The 22,941-nt window shown below is 39.1% G+C and overlaps 1 protein-coding gene across 1 annotated transcript in view; it reads right to left on the reverse strand.

Moving 5' to 3' along the window:
- fer1l6 (fer-1 like family member 6) overlaps nt 1-16,049 on the reverse strand; it is a 656,531-nt gene extending 640,482 nt beyond the window's left edge. Inside the window, exon 1 of the mRNA XM_034186126.1 lies at nt 15,941-16,049. Within this exon, the coding sequence (XP_034042017.1) occupies nt 15,941-15,975 (35 nt within the window). The 5' untranslated portion in view covers nt 15,976-16,049. The remainder of the gene's footprint in view (nt 1-15,940) is intronic.
- Nucleotides 16,050-22,941: the final 6,892 nt, after the last annotated feature.

Below are 22,941 nucleotides of genomic sequence, written 5' to 3' on the forward strand. Positions count from 1 at the left end.
ATGGTCCATTTCAACCTGGGGGGCTGTCAGTGTCCGCTCTGTACGTGAGCTCACATGCTGCAACTTGTCACCACTACGGCAATATATGTTTTTATTTATGTCCATGTAAATACAGCAATCAGATACACACACACCTCACAGTGGACAGTTTTTAGTCCATGACTGTCCAAACACAGTAGGTGTTATCTAGCTGGAATGTCCAGAATGACAGATCACCACAGCTGCTTCTGTCAGAAGCAATGCCTCCCATGAGTGGAGCGCACACACCCACGTGTCAGTGTGTGTGTGTTTGCAAAGTCACACTTGTGGGGAACTTAGTCAAATTTCGCAGCAGTACGACAGTGGTTGTCTGCAGTCTGTTGTCGTACCAAAAGTGCTAATGGCCACACATTTTCTAAGTGCCATACAAGTGGTGTTGGGTGTTTGTGGAATTTGGCCAGCACCTGCCGTGTTTTTCAGGCGCTTGTGTGCGCAAATAGTTGTATCAACAGGTGTATGAGGCATTGGCAGCAGGGACAGCATTACACAGATTGCACATGATTCCTGAACTTTACTTCAGTGGCTTCTCCGCTACATAATCTTACCTCTTCTCATAGGTTGTTTCACTGTGAACAAGGCATTTGGGATGCAAAAGAATCTCTTCACTGCCACCTGTGCTACTCCTTTCAGATCCTGCCTGACAGTTCATGGTCAAGGTGGATGCTTCCGACATTGCCATAGGGGCCGTCCTCTCCCATATTCTGTTTTTATTTACATTTCACACAACGTCCCAACTTCATTAGAATTGGGGTTGTAGACATTTTTAGACTGTACCCATTTTATTCATCAAAACAATCCCCAGTTCAGGTTATATACATTTGTGGTAGAAACAGTGGTGGTTCTACAATGAATTGCTCCCCAGGCGAGACTCCCTCTGAGCGCCACCCCCCCAACCAAAAAAAAAAAAAAAAAAAAAAACAGCCAAAATTTTGCACAAACAGCCATTTTTTCTTATTTTATTATTACAAAAATATTTATTTATAATTAAAATAATTATAAATATTTTAGAAGTGCCCCTGAAATTGCAACTGAAATTGACATCAAAAGACTGCAGGCTACAATATGACTCTTACCCAACTGGAAGCGAACATTTGCGAACATCAATCAAATGTTCATAGAACGTTTGTTTACTGTTCAACAAGTTTGCAAACGTTCATGTAATGTTTGTGATGTTTGTCTAATGGTTGTATGGAAGCGAAAATTTGCAAACATCAACTGAACGTTCATAGAATGTTCATTTACTGTTCAGCAAGTTTGCAAACGTTCATATAATGTTTGCAATGTTTGTCTACTGTTTGCATGGAAGAGAACATTAGACAAACGTAAGCAAACATTTGCAAAAATCAATCAAATGTTCATAGAATGTATGGTTAATGTTCAGTGTGTTTGCGAACATTCACATAAAGTTCATGTTGTATGTGTAACGCTTGCCTCTAAATAAAAGTATATATATTCTAAAATTTTGCAAAATTTCATATCATTATTACAGGAAAACAATAAATATTTACTGCCTACAGAAAGTTAATGTTGGGCTCCATTTAAATTATGTATGCAAACATAGGTAGAATGAACAATAGGAAATAATTGAAGCACTCTACCATGGTAACCAAGAATTTGTCAATTTAGGATTTATTCAGGCCTACTGAATATATAATTTCAAGATTACTGTGATAAACTGGCAGAGCTAACTAAGAAACATTTCTTGGGGCAAATTGCATAAACATGCAATCTGTTAATTGGAATATTAATTTTTGCAAAATAATTTAAGTCACTACAGATTGTGATTGTCAGCTACCAAAAATCTGTTTTTTATGGAAACAGATTGCAATGGCACCTTATTATCCAGAAGACCCACAGACCTGAGTTACACACATTTTGCTGAATTTTATAAAAGCATATTATCTTTAACATTTTTGTAAATAAGGAAAAATACATTAAAGGTATTAAAAATTGATTTAAAAAATAATGTTTTCAGCATGCATGAGCAGGAAGCATTGACATTTAAATAAAACAGCTCATAGACAAATAATATTTTTTACCGGTCACTTCACAACTTGCAGTTCAAATATTATCAGACATGTTTTTAAACAAACATGCTGAACATGAGATGAATATAACAGTCACACACGTTACAGTAGAATATCAACTAGATTTCACATTTCCAGAATGAAAATTTGTCCAGGGTTTACTGTTTAGCTCAGGCCTCATTTGAAGATGACTTCATGTCACAGTCGAACAGTGTTTGGTCGGAATTGTTACCATAACAACATATTACTTGCATTCTGATTCCTTTAATTTCAGCTGCTCAATTCATGTTTGCAGTGAGGCATGATATTATAATTATCCAGGGTAAAACGTACATTGTACACAATATATTTGTAACACCTGGATACAATAATTTCTGCATGTAAAATGCAACATTCTCATTCTGGAAAAAAAAAAAAAGCATCAGTGATCATTGTGTATTATTTCCTGTAATCACATTATACATTCAATTATTGCCAATTAAGTTAAATTTCTAGCATAAGTGTTTGGTTCCTTCGTGGTTAAAGGTAAAGGCAGAGGTGCAGGTTTATCAGCTCAGAGAAACGCTCTCACAAAACGACTGTAATAAATATCTGAAACTCTATAGTGTTTTATTTTTTAAAAAAGTCTGACCAACATTATCAGAGGATACAATTCAAATGAATTAATTTTATTTAAAGTGGTCTGTTTACATAGATCTATTTGCTATTAGCTTATTTTATTAACAATGTGCTGCAGCTACTTCACAGTTGCTTGCAGTGCTTCTCACCAAAGAGTTGGTGGCAGTAGTGCACCAAGTTGGGTTAAAATCCGCTGTTTAACAAAAGAGAAGAAGAAGACTTAGCTGACTAACAGCGTGCATGCTCGCCATTCTCTTTTGGCGAATAAAAGTTTATGTTCCAGAAGTTAATTTGCCTGTTCAGTCTCTATATTACGATTAAGAGACCACTGAGCAGAAGAGGAGACTAACGCTGGAGGCCCGTCGACTGGGATTAATCACACAGAACCACCACAAAGCTACCATGAGTTAGCAGCTAGCTTCAAATGGCTGGCCTTTTCTACCATGATCACGATGCTGTGAATATCAAAAGACACTTTAAGGTAACAGAACCTGATGTGAGCACAAACCCATTTTAGCCAGAAATGACAGAAATTGCTTGAAGCTTGATTATGCCAGACATAGACTAATGGGAACCAAACCAGCAGGTTTTTGACTAGCACAGAGCTAATGTTCGCGACAGAGAGGCATAGGCCTAATTAATATTTTGTCCATGTTTTATCTATTCTGATATTAAGCCAGAAGCCTATAAAGGTGTCAATAAGGTGTGTGTGGGCATCCCACTTCCAAGGACATGCAGGTTGGGTGAATTGGAAACTTTCTAATTGTCCAGGTCTCTTATAAAAGAGGTCTCGATCTCAATGGGACTAACTTGGTTAAATAAAGGCTAAATTTAAAATATACATAACTTTTTATGACCATGACTAAAATATATACTCTGTGTATTATTAGGTGTTGATGCAATTAAAGTTTAAGTAATGTCAGTGCCCAGAAAGAGACTTTATGAATATAAGTTTATGATAAGATTTTCGGATTATTGTCACCCACCCCACCCCCCAACAGCAACCGTGCCTGCTGCCTTAAGAGTTGTTAAATCAGTGAATCCTCCATCCGACCAGTTGGTTGAGCGCGTACGTGCCTGCATTTGATTCACATCAGCCCGATCCATATCCAGAGGTCTGTACTATAATGGTTAAATAAGATTGTACAGTGTCTTGTGCCAGTAGATTCTAAAATTCACATTCAGCAAGCAAAATATTCAAATATTTCTGGCAAGAAATATTCTGTTCTATTTGGGATATAATTTGAAAATACAGTAAAATCTGCCAGTAATGAAGTTGTATATACTAACTTTCCTTCCTAAAAGAAATAATTTACAGGCCGTTACTTAATAAACATGTTTATTTATTGCTGATATAAAGTTACAGAATTCCTTTTATAAAAACTCAATTTCTATGTCCCTTGCATAATGTTTCATTTACAATAGTGTGTGTGTGTACTGTCTATGGTACCATACACTTGAAACATAAGGACTTCTATGCTGTACTACTGAGGTTTACCACCTTATCTGGGGTGGAAAAAGTGATCTGTCCCAACAAAAAAATTAATTTTTTGGAGATTTTTCTGGTGGGTAAATAGACCTGAGAAAGCACCAGAATGCATTTGAGATTTCACATTTTTCTGGGGGACAACCACCAGACCACGCCAGGGCCTTTCTCACTTTCATCACTGTTCATTCACAGATTTGTCGATGCTCATGATGAAAGGTCAACAGCATTGGTTTAATCATTTGTGAACCATTAGGATTTAATGTAAAGTGAGAACATCTGTATTAAGGTTGTAACATATGGATATATATACATTTTGTGTTCCAGGAGAAGCAGAATGACATCATTCGCAGTATCAAACAGCTGAATAGCAAAGTTGATGCACTGCATTCTTGGACCATCCCTGAAAGTGTTGGTTCCGAGACATACCAGGAGAGAGAACAATGTGGACGCTGCTGAGACGATTATCTGAAGTATGTCCAGCTCTAAAACAGAAATGTGGGCTAGAACCAATTACAAGCAGTGCCTGGAAGTAATGGGCCTTCCAGTAAAGTCACTCGAAGAAGTGAGTTAATGTGTTTTCTGTTTGTTAGATCCTCTTCACTTTAATAAAGTTTTGCCACCGTGACGTCTGGTCTCTCTCTGGCTGCGAATCCAACATGGCAGAATCCGCTCCAAAACAGCTTAATTTCTGTGTAAATCTAACATGCCCATCATATATTATGTAAAAGCTACTGAAAACACTTCGAAAACTGAAACCGCTGTTTTCACAACCTGATAAACACCTCTGGAGTGATTTACAAGGAAAAGCCACCAAGACACCCAGACAACTCAGGAGACGTTATGGGCTTATGTGGCTGTGATTGGAGAAATTGTGCACAGTGCAAGCTTTGCATTTTGCATCACTACTCTTGGCTTCATAGTGGAGTAGAGCAGAGAAGGATTTTCTTTCACCAAAACAGATCATATCCAGGCTTGCATCTCAGATCTCCCTTCTGGCAGTTTGTAGCTAAACTTTCAGGTCTTCTTTTTAAGAAAATTCTCCTCTGTACCACTTCATCATGAAGATGGATAACTGGTGACACAAAATGCAAAGCTTGCACAGTGCATAATTTCTCCAATCACAGCCACGTAAGCCTATAACTTCTTCTGGGTTGTCTGGGTGTCTTGGTGGCTTTCCTCACTCTTCTTCTTCGTGCACAGTCACTCAGTTTTTGAGAACGGTCTACACTCAAAGAGTGCCATATTGTTTGTATTTCTTCAGAACTGATGTAAATAAAGTACAAAACATTCAGTGGCAGCTTTACCATCAGAGAGCCTCGTCCACAACTACCACAAAAGACTCCAAGCTGTCACTGATGTTAAAGGTGGCAGTACATGGTATTAAGAACAGGGGTATGCAAACTTTTGCTCAGGTTCATTTGGGTAGTTTGTGTTGTCATTATGATTTGAAAAGAGTAAACACTGTTGTTTGCCAATAAATGGCTTCACCCAACCACTAACCTTGAGTGAAAAAAAAAAAAGTTTTTGTGTTATCGTTCATATTCTCTGAAAAATGGCCAAAAAAACTAAACTTCTGCCAGGGTATGTTAACGTTTGGCCCCACCTGTATACATATATATTTTACACTTAGCACTGGGATACCAATTAAGTAATTATTAAGAAGACTGCTCATACGGCTGAGGGTATTTTATATTATATGAGGGTGTTTATATTCTATAATATCAAAGCTTATGGGCAGATTAGCAGCAGCATTTAATTTGCATTGTACATCAAATTTTTTTGATAAATTTAATTTTACTTCCAGAGAAACCTTTTCTCTGGGGATCAAACATTAATTTAAATGAATAATTTTGTATTATTTTGTATATTTTTTTCATCATACAGTAGTGTTCAGAATAATAGTAGTGCTATGTGACTAAAAAGATTAATCCAGGTTTTGAGTATATTTCTTATTGTTACATGGGAAACAAGGTACCAGTAGATTCAGTAGATTCTCACAAATCCAACAAGACCAAGCATTCATGATATGCACACTCTTAAGGCTATGAAATTGGGCTATTAGTAAAAAAAAGTAGAAAAGGGGGTGTTCACAATAATAGTAGCAACTGCTGTTGACGCTACAAACTCAAAACTATTATGTTCAAACTGCTTTTTTTAGCAATCCTGTGAATCACTAAACTAGTATTTAGTTGTATAACCAGAGTTTTCATGATTTCTTCACATCTGCGAGGCATTAATTTTGTTGGTTTGGAACCAAGATTTTGCCCGTTTACTAGTGTGCTTTGGCTCATTGTCTTGTTGAAACATCCATTTCAAGGGCATGTCCTCTTCAGCATAAGGCAACATGACCTCTTCAAGTATTTTGACATATCCAAACTGATCGATGATACCTGGTATGCGATATATAGGCCCAACACCATAGTAGGAGAAACATGCCCATATCATGATGCTTGCACCACCATGCTTCACTGTCTTCACTGTGAACTCTGGCTTGAATTTAGAGTTTGGGGGTTGTCTCACAAACTGTCTGTGGCCCTTGGACCCAAAAAGAACAATTTTACTCTCGTCAGTCCACAAAATATTCCTCCATTTCTCTTTAGGCCAGTTGATGTGTTCTTTGACAAATTGTAACCTCTTCTGCACGTCTTTTATTTAACAGAGGGACTTTGTGGGGGATTCTTGCAAATAAATTAGCTTCACACAGGCGTCTTCTGTCACAGCACTTACAGGTAACTCCAGACTGTCTTTGCTCATCCTGGAGCTGATCAATGGGTGAGCCTTTACCATTCTGGTTATTCTTCTATCCATTTTGATGGTTGTTTTCCGTTTTCTTCCACGTGTCTCTGTTTTTTTTGTCCATTTTAGCCTTGGAGATCATTGTAGATGAACAGCCTATAATTTTTTGCACCTGCGTATAAGTTTTCCCCTCTCCAATCAACTTTTTAATCAAACTACGCTGTTCTTCTGAACAATGTCTTGAACATCCCATTGTCCTCAGGCTTTCAAAGAGACATGCATGTTCAACAGGTGCTGGCTTCACTCTTACATAGGGGACACCTGCTTCACACCTGTTTTTCCACAAAATTGAGGAACTCACTGACTGAATGCCACACTACTATTATTGTGAACACCCCCTTTTCTACTTTTTTGTACTAATAGCCCGATTTCATAGCCTTAAGAGTGTGTATCCATGAATGCTTGGTCTTGTTGGATTTGTGAGGCTCTACTGAATCTACTGGTACCTTGTTTCCCATGTAACAATAAGAAATATACTCAAAACCTGGATCTTTTAATCTTCTAATCTTTTTAGTCACATAGCACTACTATTATTCTGAACACTACTGTATGAATTTCCTCAGGAAATTTATTGATTGTAATATGTTTGTGTTAAACTGTTCAGTTTCGCTCTTAAAAATGATGTGTGTGTTCAGTTGCATTGTCGTATCTGACTAATGTCATACTGAGTCTTCAAATCTATGTGATTAAAAACTTAGAATATTTTTTCATAGGAATTTTCTCAGGGAATTTATTGATAGTAATGTGTTTGTGTTAAAGCTGTCCACAGTTTTGCTCTTAAATATGATGTTTTATTAATTGTATGTAGATGTCTAAAAGATTGTTGTAGTTTTTGTTTCAAGCAGTGATTTATGTTTAAGTTGAATTTATTTTTGCTCCTAAAATATGTATTATCAGTTGTATGTAGATCAGTAGATGAATTTTTTTTAGGTTTCATTATTATTTCTAGAAGATTTATTAGGGCCCGAGTAGGCAACGTCCTACGAGGACCCTATTGTAATTGCGCTGTTTATTATTATTATTATTATTATTATTATTCTTATTCTCACTCTTGAAATCAAAATTTCGGCCTGTTCCCGTGCTCAAAAACTCACCAAACTTTCCGAAGTCATCCGGCCGGATCCAAAATTCAATATTTTAGGGGCGCTGCACATGGTCGCAGCGAAATCGCGAAATAGCGCCCCCTAGAAATTTTCAAAAACCCCTCCGCATTGGGCTTTTTTCATCATAGCCTCACGAAATTCGGTACACATATGTACCATGCCAAGACACACAAAAAAGTCTCTTACTGTCATGTTGAAATATCAACAGGAAGTCGCCATTTTGATTTTGTTTCGATTTTGAGCACATTTTTGCCATTTTTGGCCATTTCCACTACTTACATTTGAACTAACTCGTCCTAGGGATTTCATCCGATCGTCTTCAAATTTGGTCAACATCATCACAACACAATGATGATCAAAAGTTATCAAAAGATTCTACCGCATTGGGCTTTTTTCGTCGTAGCCTCACAAAATTCGGTACACATATGTACCATGCCAGGACGCACAAAAAAGTCTCTTACTGTCATGGTGAAATATTGACAGGAAGTTGGCCATTTTGATTTTAAGTTTCGATTTTGAGCAAATTTTTGCCATTTTTTGGCCATTTCCACTACTTACATTTGAACGAACTTGTCCTAGGGATTTCATCCGATCGTCTTCAAATTTGGTCAACATCATCACAACATAATGGTGATCAAAAGTGATCAAAAGATTCTAATTAAGTCAAAAGGCATGGCTGCTAGGGGTCGTCAAACTTTGGCGAGCTTTTGGGAGCACGCCATTTCACTTTGAACGGCTGTCACACCCACATACTTCATCGTAGATCCTTCAAACTTGCTGGACATGATGAGGGCTCCACCCTGAATGTCTACATATCTTACGTTCCCACCTCCGCCATAGCGCCCCCGGTGGTGGCGGGAAATGTCCTATTTTTACTTTAAGAGGTCCTGATGTCACATACTTAATCAACTTCATTCCACTTCTAAAACATGCAGAACAAGTTGGTGAACGTAGGCGATGAACGCCGTGAAGTTATGAGTAACGGCGTCCGTGTGGCAGTGTGCCGAATATTGCCCATTCGCCATAAAATTACGTTCTTCCTTTTGACGGCTTTAATTTGGTCACATCATCATGAAAATTGATACACAGGTTGAGCACGACAACCTCTTACAATTCATAGGGGCGTCGCCCATGGGCGGGGCAAAATGCCTCGATAGCGCCCCCTTGAAACTTTCAAAAACCCCTCAGCACAGGGGTTTTTTTTGGAGTAGGGAGATGAAAATTGGTACACATACAAACAGGAAGTCGGCCATTTTGAATTTTCTTGGCATTTTGGCATGATTTCCACATGTTGTATTTGAACGAACTCCTCCTAGGGATTTTGTCCAATGCACTTCAAATTTCTTTGACAGCATCCAGAGATGATACTGACCAAAAGTTATCGAAAGCTTTTCTCTATGTTGAAGGGTGTGGACGCTATGGTGCCACCATTTTTGACCCTTTGCCATGGAACATCAACTCATGATAACTCCTTCATGCTTTGCCTGATTGACTTGAAATTTCACATGTATGATGACGGTTGGCCCCTGAACACACCCGGTCCCTCTGTTTGTACACTGGGCGCCCCCTAGTGTATGAACAATCAACATGTCATAACTCCTTGATGCATTGTGTGATTTGTTAAAAATTTTAACTGTGTGATGAGTAGTTGCCCCTGCATGCACATGCCCACATGTGGTCACAAGGGCACCCACTGGCCTGGGAAGGCGGCCGCGCGGAACAAGGGCCTGTATATGACTGCTTGCAGTCCTAGGTCTTATTATGTCTGAACATTTTTTGGAGTAGTGTCTGTGGTTTACCGCTTAAGAAATCTTTTGTAAAGTTGAACATTTTTCATTTTATGTGGTTTTTGAGCAATGATGTTTAATTCTGTAAAGATGAATTCCATCATTTAATCTGTTACCAATTAAGTGATTTCAAAGGTTTCTGCATTATTGCTTTTATATGTGAATTCCACATTGCAAGTCACTATTGGAATAAAACCTATTGAATTTTAAAACATTTATAAAGTTTGTTTTACTTAATTATTTAGTTCTCAATAGGAGCAATCACAAAAATTGTAGCTAGGTAACTGAGCAAGAACATTGCTCAAACATCATATGAACAAAGAATAAGTAAGGACAGGTAATGTTCGCATTCGAACATTCTACAAATGTTCATTTAATGTTCTGCTGCAACTGTTCATATGATGTTTGTGAACATTTGTGAATGTTTGTATAATGTTCATTGAATGTTTGCATGCAAACATTACCTGTCCTCATTCTTTGTTCATATGATGTTCGTGCAATGTTCATGCCATGTTTGTGAATGTTTTCATGCAAATGTTGAATGAACATTCAAAGAACGTTCGAGTTCCGGGTGGGGAACTGTAAATTTGAATAAGCATGCCCTCACATGCTAAATGTGTGTCATTAGATGCTTTATTAATCTGTCTTTTAGGAAGGAATGATTAGCTCTTTTATTAAGGTGCATATTTGTCTCAACATTTAAATATTTAGCTTGATGTTTGTAAAACCACCTAAAACACTTCTGCATTTTTAAGTGTCTCACCACTTTACTTATTTATATCTGTTGTCAACCGTCAGTCATATTGAATATGGTGTAGCACCAGAAGGATCATCTTGTTTGACTGTGTGGATCAATCTTAGATTTACATTCTCTGTGACATTGCTGACATATGAAGACAGACGCCTGTTGTACATGCCAGTGATTCTGCAGTGCTGACTTTCCTTCTGGCCCTGGTTTCATCATTACAGTTTCTGATGACAGTCCGTCTATTTCTGAGTCCTTGTGATATTTGTTCCTGAATCTTTTGTTTAGTTTTTTCCTGTTTGTAAGTGACCATTATCTGATCTCACATCAGTCACATCACCAGTGATGTTTCTGTGAAGGCTCTCAGCTGTCCAGATGTTTTCCATAGTAGAGAAGCTTGAATCTTCGACCGGGTTGCTCGACTCTTGACTCTACAAGAGTCAAGACAGAAGTCAGACTACCAGAGCCAGCTGTCGGCCATCTTTGTGCTCCTCACAGAAGCTGTGTGATGACGTGCGCAATGTGAGTGTCCAATCGGAATTGGCTCACCTTCACATGGTTTTCCAAAATCCAATCGTAGGGCAGATTTACCTCACATGAAAAGCCAAGGATTGTTTTCAGGAGTGATATGTTACTAGTTGGCCCGTTTGAATAGCCCCCTGGGTGCTCCATTGCGCCATTACGCACAGCGATCAGTGAAAGCAGACGGAGCAGACGGAGAGCCTCTGATGACAATCTCACGTGCTCAAACAAAAAGTGTGTAACTACTGTATCAGGACTGCTCCACTAGTTTGCATGTGAATGTTACTGCATAACTCTGTTGCTTTCTCAGTGTAAAGCACTTGTTTACCATATCAATGGAGTGAGGGGGAGGCGCCGCTCCTCAGACTGTAAAGAGCCATAGTGGGCCAAAGTGTGAATGAAAGCTGCTTTAGCACACAACACTCCAAGACAAACAAAACGCATAGACCATTTTGTATATATTGTTCAAAATGTGCATTTGTGTTTATTGTTTGAACCTTTTTGTTGTACAGTCTTTCACACATGACCTCAGATTTCCTTTATAAAGTGTCAAAACAGTTGTATTGTAGTTTGCTGTGTGGAAAATTATTTCCCGCTTTACTTTATCCTTTCTTATTTCTAATTGTAAACCTTTATTACACTTATAAAACACAACAAAAGCATATAGATTTTGAAAGTACAGGTTGTTCTGAAATAAAGAGACATAAAACCTGACTGTGGGACACAGGGAGAGCTGTTAACAGCAATAATAAAACATTTATGCCAGGCGAGTGAACTGTCCAAAAAATGCCCTTGGACCCCAGAGGGTTAAGTACATATATCTTGTAATTTGTTAAAGTGTATACTGCATTACGCAGGCACACAAAAAACAAGGTCAGATTCAAGTAATCTCGTTGTTGTTGCAACGCAGCTCAATTTCTAACCCCTCAATAAGCTGGCTCTTCTGCAAACTTTTTTTTTTCCCATGAGTGGGCACTTTGTCCTCTCTGGTGAAATTCAAACCCGTTCTTACAATCTATCTGTTCGCTTTCAAACACCTGTTGTGGGGGCAGAGTTCTGGTTCTGTGCTGTATCCTAAATGGACTTTGCCACCAGACAGCATGATCCTGCTGAGCGAAACAGCAGAGAAACAGGATCACTGCAGGCTGCTCCATCCGAAGTCAAAGCGGAGCAGAGTGCCTATCCCAGGTGACAACCACAGAAAAGAACTGCCGAACCTTTTACACTGGTTCTGTTCTGTGCAGCTCAGCAAGCAGGGGCACCTACAGCTGCACAGAGGGAGCACCAATTTGCTAATTCCCCACACAGTGATATGATCACCGCTTTGCGGTGCAGGTGGTGATTATTATTATTATTTTTAAGTGTTTGTGCCACCCCCTGTGTGTCATGAAAAAAAATGTGCCCCAGGCAGCTGCCCCCTTTGCCCACATCAAAAACCGCATCTGGGAAGAAAATGTCATATTATCATCTGGTCAATGGACAAAAGAAGCCATTTACTCACGTTTGGCACTTGTTACAACATTAACATTAACTAGCGTGTTGTCCGTCTGTATCCACGGGTAGTATTTATAAAATAGGTAGCTGACATTTTTTAAGGGTGCCAATAAATTAAGCAAAGCTTATATAATGAGTTGGAATGGCGTGTGAGTCATGAATGATTTTAGAACCTTAGACCTCAACATTTTGTTGAAGAGGAACTCAACGCTTTTATTTCTTGTTAATGATGTAATTTTTTAATGTTAACTGTCTTAAGCCCCTTTCACACCTAGTCAAAATAGAGTTGCATAATGCCACGTACTGACTACGCTGAGTTTATGCAGCCCTACATGGGCTATATAATATGCTGAAGGATGCAAAGGAATGCCAAGGGGTCCGCGAAATTTAATTGTTTTCGCAGACTTTTGGTGTAGGACACAGACGCAGTGTTCCACGTAAGTCTATATAACACTCTGATAGTGTATGTAAATCTACATAACACTGCGCTACTGTACAGTAAGCCTCCGCAACTGTACACAATCCTATGCCAAGGCAAAAAATCCTTTTTGGTTTTTTAGCAGTACATACCCCCATTGCTAGATTTTCTTCATCGCACGGGACTTTGCTGGCTGTGAAGCGTCAAAACCACAGAAGAGGCGGGCTGACCAAGCTTCCACATTCACAAACTCCTCATGGACAGATTGGCAGCGAGAGGACATCTCCATATCCATGTGGACTCCTCACGGGCATATCATCAGTGAGAGGACATGTCCCCGTCCACTCAAACTGCAGATCACGTGTGCGACCGCTGACTGTAGCTCCGCTGTGCTTTCACCTCCTCAAGTTCTCTCACAATTGTGGTACATTAAATAAAGTCCAATTAACTCATGCTCATGGACCAATCGCCAGCAAGAGGACATGTCCACCATATACTCCTCATGGACGGATTGCACAACCGCCGGCTGCAGTTTTTACCTTCATAAATTCTCTCACGATTGTGACACGTAAAATAAAGTTCACTAACTCCTGGAAATAATGTATTCTGATGTTTTCCAATGTATCAAATCCATCTGTGTAACCAGGCAGTCTGTAAAAATAGTGTGATGGAGCCAGGCTTTTCCCCTGTGCACGCAAGGTTTTTACCCTGCGCGCAACTTACACAGCCATTCATGTGTACTAGAAGCGCAGCACAATGCAACTCTAAGCAGGCCTGGTGTGAAAGGGGCTTCAGTGTATTTCTAAATTGCTTAGGTTCTTGCTATTATTAATATTATTATTTTATTTTTACTTCTATATTGTTATTTGATTTTTTAAATGGACCACAATGGAAATAAGTGTTTTCATTTTCTTGTATTTCCATGTAGTTTTAATGTATTTCCAATTCTATTATGTAGTTACATTGAACTTACTAAATATAATCACTCACCACAAGCACACTTTTAATATAAAGATGACTTACACTCACAGAAATATTTAACCCTAACTTTTAAGATTTATTTAATTTTATTACATGACAAATTCCCATTTACTTTTTTAGATAATTTTAATACAAACCTACCAAATAAACCTTACATGTATATTCATTATTGTAATAAATCCTATTTATTTGAAATGCATAATCCTCAGCTTTATGTATTTAGTATTAATAAAATATAATTACTCTAAATCAATAATAATGACAGAATTTATTTAAAATATATAAAGTATATTGTTTGAATTGCATAATTATGTTACCTATGCCATTTGTCTTGTATAGGTAACATAATTATTATGATATGATATGCATCATGTAAGGCTTATTTGGTAGGTTTGTATTAAAATTATTTTTAAAAAGTAAATGGGAATTTGTCATGTAATAAAATTACATAAATCTTAAAAGTTAGGGTTAAATATTTCTGTGAGTGTACTGCCTCCTGCTGGACTGGCCTGTGTAGTTAGCAACATTCATTGTTCAGTGTTGTTAACTAATATCCATAGCTTCTCCAAAAATATTAGCCCTATCAACATTCCATTTTCACAGGATTCATCCTTGACCAAAAATTCATAAGCATACCAAACGGCAAATGTCAGCACCCCACAGTTTTTCTGAGATCGAAGTTGCATGCACACACGCATGGACAGTTGCTGTAAGCAGGTGCTTTTAATTTGACAAACAAAGACGTGGCAGAAGACATTAAAAACACTACACATTTCACTCATGGTACCAATATGCAACTTAAGTCACTCATGGTAACAGCAACATGAGACTTAACTAAACTGACTAAACCAACTGAACTACAAAACACAATAAATCAACACTAGCAGAAACACTGTTAAACTAACATAAACCACAATAACAACATTCAAAACCCAAAGTCCCATGGTGCATTGCAGCAAAATGAATGAATTAATGAATTGAATGAATTGTTTACTGGTTAGCTAAAATTGCTAATTTCTCTAAAAATTGGTTTTCACAGCGTTCATCCTTGAACCAAAATACACAAGCATACCAAACCGCAAATGTCAGCTCTCCCTGGTTTTTGCGTGATCGAAGCCATACACATGCACACACACAGAGGCCACTTGGTGATTATAATATAGATTAGCTCATAGCTTCTGCTGAGTAAAGTAGTATTTGTGCTGTAAATAAATACTGTGTTGAGTTTCAAATCTTTAATTATATTCTACATTTACCTCACATAAGGTCTTTTGTTCAATGGTCAAATGAAGTCATTTATTCACATTTTGTGTTTGTTGCAATAACAATTAGCTCTTAGTGCTTGCATTATAAATACATAATGCACAGAGTTTTCAAACCTTTAATTACACTGAATGATTTCCTCACATATGATCATCTGTTCAGTGACCAAAAGAGCTGTTTACTCATGTTTTGTGACTGGTACAATTACATTAATTTGCTCATTAGCTTGTGCTCCCTAACGTGGTATTTGTGTTATAAATAAATCATATACTGATTACATTAATTTTGCTTCTTGTTGCATGAAGCAGTACCATCACATTTCAAAAATAAATGTGACAAATATTTTTCTCTTCATGGTGCATTTTTAGACAGGTGCAACTTATACTCCAGTGCAACTTATGTTCCTGAAAATATAGCAGATATTCTGACTTTATGCATACAGTGTGTGATAGAATAGAATATATATGCAGTAGGGAAAAACACAGTTTTAAAGTTTTCAGCTATGGTCTATGTAAACGTATGTCTGCAAATATAAATGTTGAGTGAAAGAGTGACAAAGCCCTTCATACTGGCCTTAGATCTCATTGTTATTGCCAAACAGGGCATACATTTATTATCAGTCATGATGAAAACAATTATTTTGATTGAAACTTCTCACCGGTGCTGAGTTGTTGGGCTGTCTGTTGTATCCATTCCTCTGGAAGCACAGAGCAACACGTTTTCTTCTCTTACTAAAACGTTGCACCTCAACCACTTGTGTCCGGTTGTTGTTTGATATCTGGGTGTGTGAGGGTTTTCTCGTGTTTGCCTGAAAAATCTTGTTTTGTTTTTTATGACTGACATTTTGTTGCCCCTCCCTCTGCTGCTTCCCACTGACATGACTGTAAATAGTTATTCAAACATCCACATGATGAAGCTCATGGACCACACCTCCACATTCCCAAATAAAATGATCCTGTCCTGATGGTACAGAAAATGTTTGGGGCATGTCTTCTCGCCTTCTTTCTCTTGCTGTAGTTTTAGTGGCTCATTTTTCTTTACACTGTCAGTGTGTGGTTTAGATAAGGGGACCCACCCTTCTTGCTCCATTTGAAGTCAGTTCTCAAGCATTACAAAGTTGTTTCTGTCACTGAGTTCAATGCTTGGATTGAAATAGTGTTTACATAAAACTGAATACACTGTACACTGTTCACCCCTTTATGGCAGTTTTGTTTTTCACAGATGAACAGATGAAATTCAGATTTTTTTTAAAATGTCAGCTTTTTAATATCAAATGATAATGTTCATGTACATTAAGTGAAGTTAATTTGACAGTTGCTATATTTTCACTAAAGTTGAAATTGAGGTGTGCATCTCCGCATGCACAACACCAAGGACCTGATGGCGACTACCCAGGAAACAACCAGTCCATCCTCACCTCCCAAAAGACTATGTACTGCAGCTAGTTGCCTATGGGCTTTCTGGTTGCAGGGGCCTTCAATACTATGGCCCCCCTGCAAGATGGATTATGCCCAGAGAAATGCAATGCATGGCCAAACTGTCACAGCTGAGGTTTCGTCACAAAACAATTAGCATTCTTCATTCGTATCTCACTCAGTAACTCCTTTGACAAAAAGTTATTCCATGAGCATCCAAGGATCCTCCAAAAAGAACAAGTACCTACCAAAATGATCAAGTCGTGACCTTAGGTCAATGGTTAGCATCCAAATCTCACAACCATACAGTATAGCCAGGAAGCACCATCACCTAAAGACTTGGGCCCATATTCATGAAGCAGCCTAAGGCTAAAATAGCTCCTGGTGATGTTATTCAAAGAAAAATCTTGGAATTCCTCAAATTCTTAGACATTTCTTAGAATTTTCCCTTGGTAAAGCCCCTTTCACATTGGTGTATTCGTAGAGCTGCTCATTGCAGTGTATTGTCTACACTGAGTTGAGCAGTTCTACGCCCACTTATAGCAGCTCTACGTGGAGTTTTTGCTCCCTACGCAGGAGTATGTTGAGGGCTATGCGCGTAGGATGGAAGAAATTAAACACGTTTAATTTTCTTTGGCGTAGCGTGCTGGACACAAGTCTGTGCAACACTGCGCTTCTGTACACAACCAAAAACTGAGTGCGTCAGCTGGAGAACATGATCACACAGCCCACAGCACCTGTGTGTTCAGAACAGGGAATCAAACCTCAACTCAGAAATCCAGAAACACAACAGAAACAGCAGGTCGCTCGCTCTCTCTCGCGCGCACACTCTCCCTCACTCTCTCTCTCTCTCTCCCTCACTCTCTCTCTCTCTCTCTCTCTCTGTGTGTGTCTGAATTTTCTGTGTACTAAAAGTAGCCTTTACAGGTTTTCTATGTCAACAACATTTTATTGAGTCTTAAAGTAAATAAATATGAAATTGGTCACTGGATATTTGATCTCTGGACATAAATAAAATCTGTACATGGTAGATCCTAGATCTCATAAACAGACACTCCTAGACACTCCAAAACGGAGGTGTTCTTTGTCTCGCTCCATCAGCGAATCCGTCGTGACGTGCGAAGCCTCCGCGCGGCTTTCCATGACAAAATCTCTTGTTAAAAGTGAAATCTGCCGGAAAATCGTTGATGTCCAGCTCTTGTGATAACCAGAGAAATTGCACACGATGGTCATCCGTTTAGAAATGAAATGGTCGTTTCTGCCTGTCGATCGCAGCTCGGAGCGCGGCGCGCCATGCGCCATTGTGGGCTGTCCTTAAAGTGGTAGTAACACTCCTTAATCTCTGTGAAACCCAAAAAATTTTCACCGAAAGCCAAATGAATTTTCCGAATGGTTTCCAGCTGCCTGTCTCTAACAGTTTCTGAAAAAATTCTGATGGAGCAAAGCCCAAATCATTCCGCCATTTCCTTGCAATGAAAAAACGACGAGAGGGGTGGACCAGTGCTCACTCAAAGCCTGCCCACAGGCGAATGACGCAACCGACAGGCGTGAAAAAACTCACGCATGCGCACGAAGGTTCAAGCTTGGCTGACGTAAAAACATATGAATCAGATCCATATATTTTTTGCATAAAATAAAAAGGTCTGTTACTTTTCTAACAGACCTCGTATATATATATATATATATATATATATATATATGTATGTATATATACACACGAGGGCTGTCAATAAAGTATAGGTCGTTTTTATTTTTTTCAAAAACTATATGGATTTCATTCATATGTTTTTATGTCAGACATGTTTGAACCCTCGTGCGTATGCGTGAGTTTTTCCACGCCTGTCGGTGACGTCATTCACCTGTGAGCACTCCTTGTGGGAGGAGTCGTCCAGCCCCTCGTCGGAATTCCTTTGTCTGAGAAGTTGCTGAGAGACTGGCGCTTTGTTTGATCAAAATTTTTTCTAAACCTGTGAAGCACATCGAAGTGGACACGGTTCGAAAAATGAAGCTGGTTTTCGGTGAAAATCTTAACGGCTGATGAGAGATTTTGAGGTGAAACTGTCGCTTTAAGGACGTGCTTTAAGACGTGCGGACGGGTCCGTGCAGACGGGTCCGTGTGGACGGGTCCGTGCGGACGGGTCCGCGCGTCGGAACGCAGCCGGCGCGGTGCGGCGGCACAGGAAAAACACCTCCGTGTTGATAACCATTTGTAAAATCCAGGCGGCTTTTGATGGCTTTCAGTGGAGTGAGTATCTTAATTGTTTAACAGCTGGGCATGCTCCAACTTGTCCTTAAGGCTTCCAACAGAGGTGTTTTTCCTGTGGCGGAGCGTCGCGGCGGCTGCGAGCCGACGCTCCAATCCGTCCGCACATCTTTCATTAAAAAAATCTCCTTTAACAGTGGAATATCCGGATAAAATGCTGAAACCGACTTCTTCTGAAACTTCTCTGTTCTCTCACAACGTCCTGGATCAATAGAGCCTGAAATGTGGAGGTTTTCAGCTTGAAACAGGCTGACGACGGCGCCTGGGAGCGTTGCGTGACGTCCTGCTCCGTGGGAAGTCCTTAAAGCGACAGTATCACCTCAAAATCTCTCATCAGCCGTTAAAATTTTCACCGAAAACCAGCTTAATAGTTCGAACCGTGTCCACTTCGATGTGCCTCACAGGTTTAGAAAAAATTTTGATCAAGCACAGTGCCAGTCTCTCAGCAACTTCTCAGACAAAGGAATTCCAACGAGGGGCTGGACGACTCCTCCCACAAGGAGTGCTCACAGGCGAATGATGTCACCGACAGGCGTGGAAAAACTCACGCATGCGCACGAGGGTTCAAGCATGTCTGACATAAAAACATATGAATGAAATCCATATAGTTTTTGAAAAAAATAAAAAGGACCTATACTTTATTGACAGACCTCGTGTGTATATATATATATATATATATATATATATATATATATATATATATATGTAAATGATCAGTTTTATTTCCAGTTTTCTTCAAATAAGTCAGGATGGATACATGAATATTTCCAAGTCACTGAAATTTTAAATGAAAATGTGTGAAATACCAAGTGTTCCAAAACAAGTAACATATTTTGTCAGTTTTATACATATAGCAGATTTTGATTATAATAGAGACTGTAGTCTTGAAATAAGTATACTATATATACTTATTTCAAGATTACAAGCGTGTGTGTTGCTTGTTGATTTTAAAAAATTAAAATAAACAACACATCCCAATGACTACTAGAGTGTATGCCCATGAATGAGTTTTGGCCCAGATCATGAATTTCTCCTCAGTCTGTGATGTGATTTAATGTTTGGTGTGCTTGGTTATTGCTCTCTCTCTCTCTCTCTCTCTCTCTCTCTCTCTCTCTCTCTCTCTCTCTCTGTTTGCAGATCAAACAAAACAAAATCCAGGGCTTGGTTTCATAAAGTGGTCTAATCTTTAAGTCCACTAAACTTACTTAGTCAACTAGGGTTAGTCCCCCAACGTAATCCATCTAATCACCATTTCATATCGATAACTAAACTTGTAGAAGCTGGATGTCCAGGAATTTCTTAATTTTAAACTTGGACAAGACCGAAATGATTGTTCTTGATTGAGCGAGACATCGGCATCAGTTTGATCAGCTAATGCTTAGCCTAGGCTTGTGTGTCATACATCACACTGACAAAGTGAGGAACCTTGGGGTAATTTTTGATCCTATGTTGTCCTTTGACCTACACATTAGAGGTTTTACGAGCACTGGATATTACGACAGGGTGGGACGAGGTCCCATCCTGTCTGTTGCTGATGCTGAGACTCCGATTCATGCATTTGTTTCTTCTAGATTGGACGACTGTAATGTTCTATTTTCTGGTTTACTGCAGTCCAGCATTAGGGGTTTCTAATTGGTTCAAAATGCTGCTGCCAGACTCTTGACAGGAAGCAGAAAGGTTGACGACATTACACCCATTTTGGCCTCTCTTCACTGGCTTCCTGTTCCTGTGAGATCAGATTTTAAGATTCTGCTATTAATCTATAAAAATATTCATGTGCTAGTACCTCTCTACTTAGCTGACCTAATCAAACCCTACGTACCGGTGTACCTGTGTTCTCAGGGCGCAGGACTACTTTGTGTCCCTAGAGTGAATAAGAAGTCTGTGGGCCACAGAGCTTTTTCTTGTCTTTGGAATGGACATTGCCACGGACCAGGCCCAATGACAGCATGAGGACTGCTGGATAACCCCTTGCATGTGCCATAACTGCCTGCATAGACTTCTCATCAAATATCTATATATTCTTTTGTTATTATGTCATATTGTTTTGTTTTCCTGATTTCTGTTTCTTCACCTTTGTAAAGCTTTGTAAAACCTTGTAACTGTTAGAATGGCCTAAGCAGAGGGTCACTGTCGCCTGTGTGCTTGCTCTAGGGGTTGGTAAGGTTGGACCTTGCTTGTGTGAATCACCTTGAGGCAGCTTTGTTGTAATTTGGCACTATATAAATTAAATAAATTGAAATGGAATTGAATTTAGAGATTAGTCATTTTACGTTAGTCAACGATTTTCATGGGCATAAGAAATGCCTCCAATGTGTGAGAGTTTTGTTTGCTGCAGGGTTGGTCATTGTCATGAACTATTCACCCTTTGTTTTGTTAACTGGCTTTATTAACTTTACAGACACATACGAACTGCTGAACGACTTGCTTAGTTAGCTCTTAGCCTAGCAGTTCTCCTTCTACATACTTGATTTTAAAATTTTGCTGTTTGTTTATAAAGCTTTGCATGGACTGGCGCCTGCATACATCACAGACTTCATTGTCCATTACATTCCCGTGCTTTCGCTGAGGTCTGAGAGCCAGTTCCAGGTCCAAGTTGCTAAAACAAAGTGAAGTCGGAGCGACCGGGCCTTTTCAGTGGTTGGCCCCAAATTGTGGAATTCTCTTCCTCCACACACTAAAACACCTCCATCTACTGATGTTAAATCCCATTTAAAAACATATTCTTACTCACTAGCGTTTAACCCGGCATGAGAATTTTATGGTCCTCTGACTCATTATTTTGTTTTAGTGTTTTAGTGTTTAGTGTTTTAGTCTTATTTTATTTTCTTATTGATTGTAATTGTTTTACTATATGCATTTTTATTTGCATTTTCTTTTCTTTTTTCTTTTTCTAATTAGTGTTATTTGGTTTTCTGTGCAGCACTTTGGAGACTTTGTGTTGGTAAAATGTGCTATATAAATAAAGGTGGATTGGATTGGATACTACAGCACACCCCTAAGTCCTTTTAGTGCACACAATGCTGCTCAGCATAACAGTGACACCCGGTGGCTAATGTGAGAACTGTCACAAACACATCAGTCATCTGCTGCAACCATGGCCAAAAGTGGAGGAAGCTCTCCTTTTGGAGGAATACGAGCGACGTAGGGATGCTCTTGAGTGTTCCATCAAGTGGTGGTACATGAGAGCTGTCATTTTTGAGGTAAGACACTGGATTTTTGTTGACTAAAATAAGCTTAGCTTCCTCTGTACTAGGCTAAAAACTTTAGTCAGGTAATACGAAACTTCAGCAGACTAAGCGCTTCGCGCAATGACTAACGTCAAATAATTTGTCAACTAAGTGAGTTTACTCGACTAAACAAGATTAGACTGCTTTATGAAACCGAGCCCAGGTGGAGACACATTCTAAACTTATTTGAGTTCAGGTGAAGATCTTCAGTAAAACATTGAAAACAAATGACACTGAGCCATTGTTGATGTTACTAAACATGAGTGCTGGAGACAAAGGGTGGAGCTGGTGTCCTACCGTGCTGTAGAATCCATAGGTGCACCTGCCTGGCCTTTCTCAGTTCCTATGGGTGCTCACTGAATCCTGTGTGGATATGCTGGCTGACAGTTCCAAAGCTGTCTCACCTCTGTAAGGCTGAGTAACGTCCTGAGCTGTGATTGGCTGAACTGTTTGTTCAGAGGATGCAGCTATAAAGCTGAAGGAGTACGTGGCTGCTGGATGCGTCACAAACATCCTGGAAGAGAACAAAATATCCCTGAGAACGCACGCCCAAGTCATCCGATTTTATTAGGGTGTCATTACAGGTGTGGGGAGGACTTTTGGCAGATGTAGGGCCAAAGAATCCAAATCTGCCATAATGTTTTTGTTTTTAAGTTTATCATTTTCGCTCATTTCGGCTACATCCTGAGATAGGTTTTCCATTCATATATTCAATATTTTTGCTTTGTGGCAGACATTCCCAAAATTGGTC

The sequence above is a fragment of the Thalassophryne amazonica genome, chromosome 14 (assembly GCF_902500255.1).
Source record: "Thalassophryne amazonica chromosome 14, fThaAma1.1, whole genome shotgun sequence".
NCBI lineage: Eukaryota > Metazoa > Chordata > Actinopteri > Batrachoidiformes > Batrachoididae > Thalassophryne > Thalassophryne amazonica.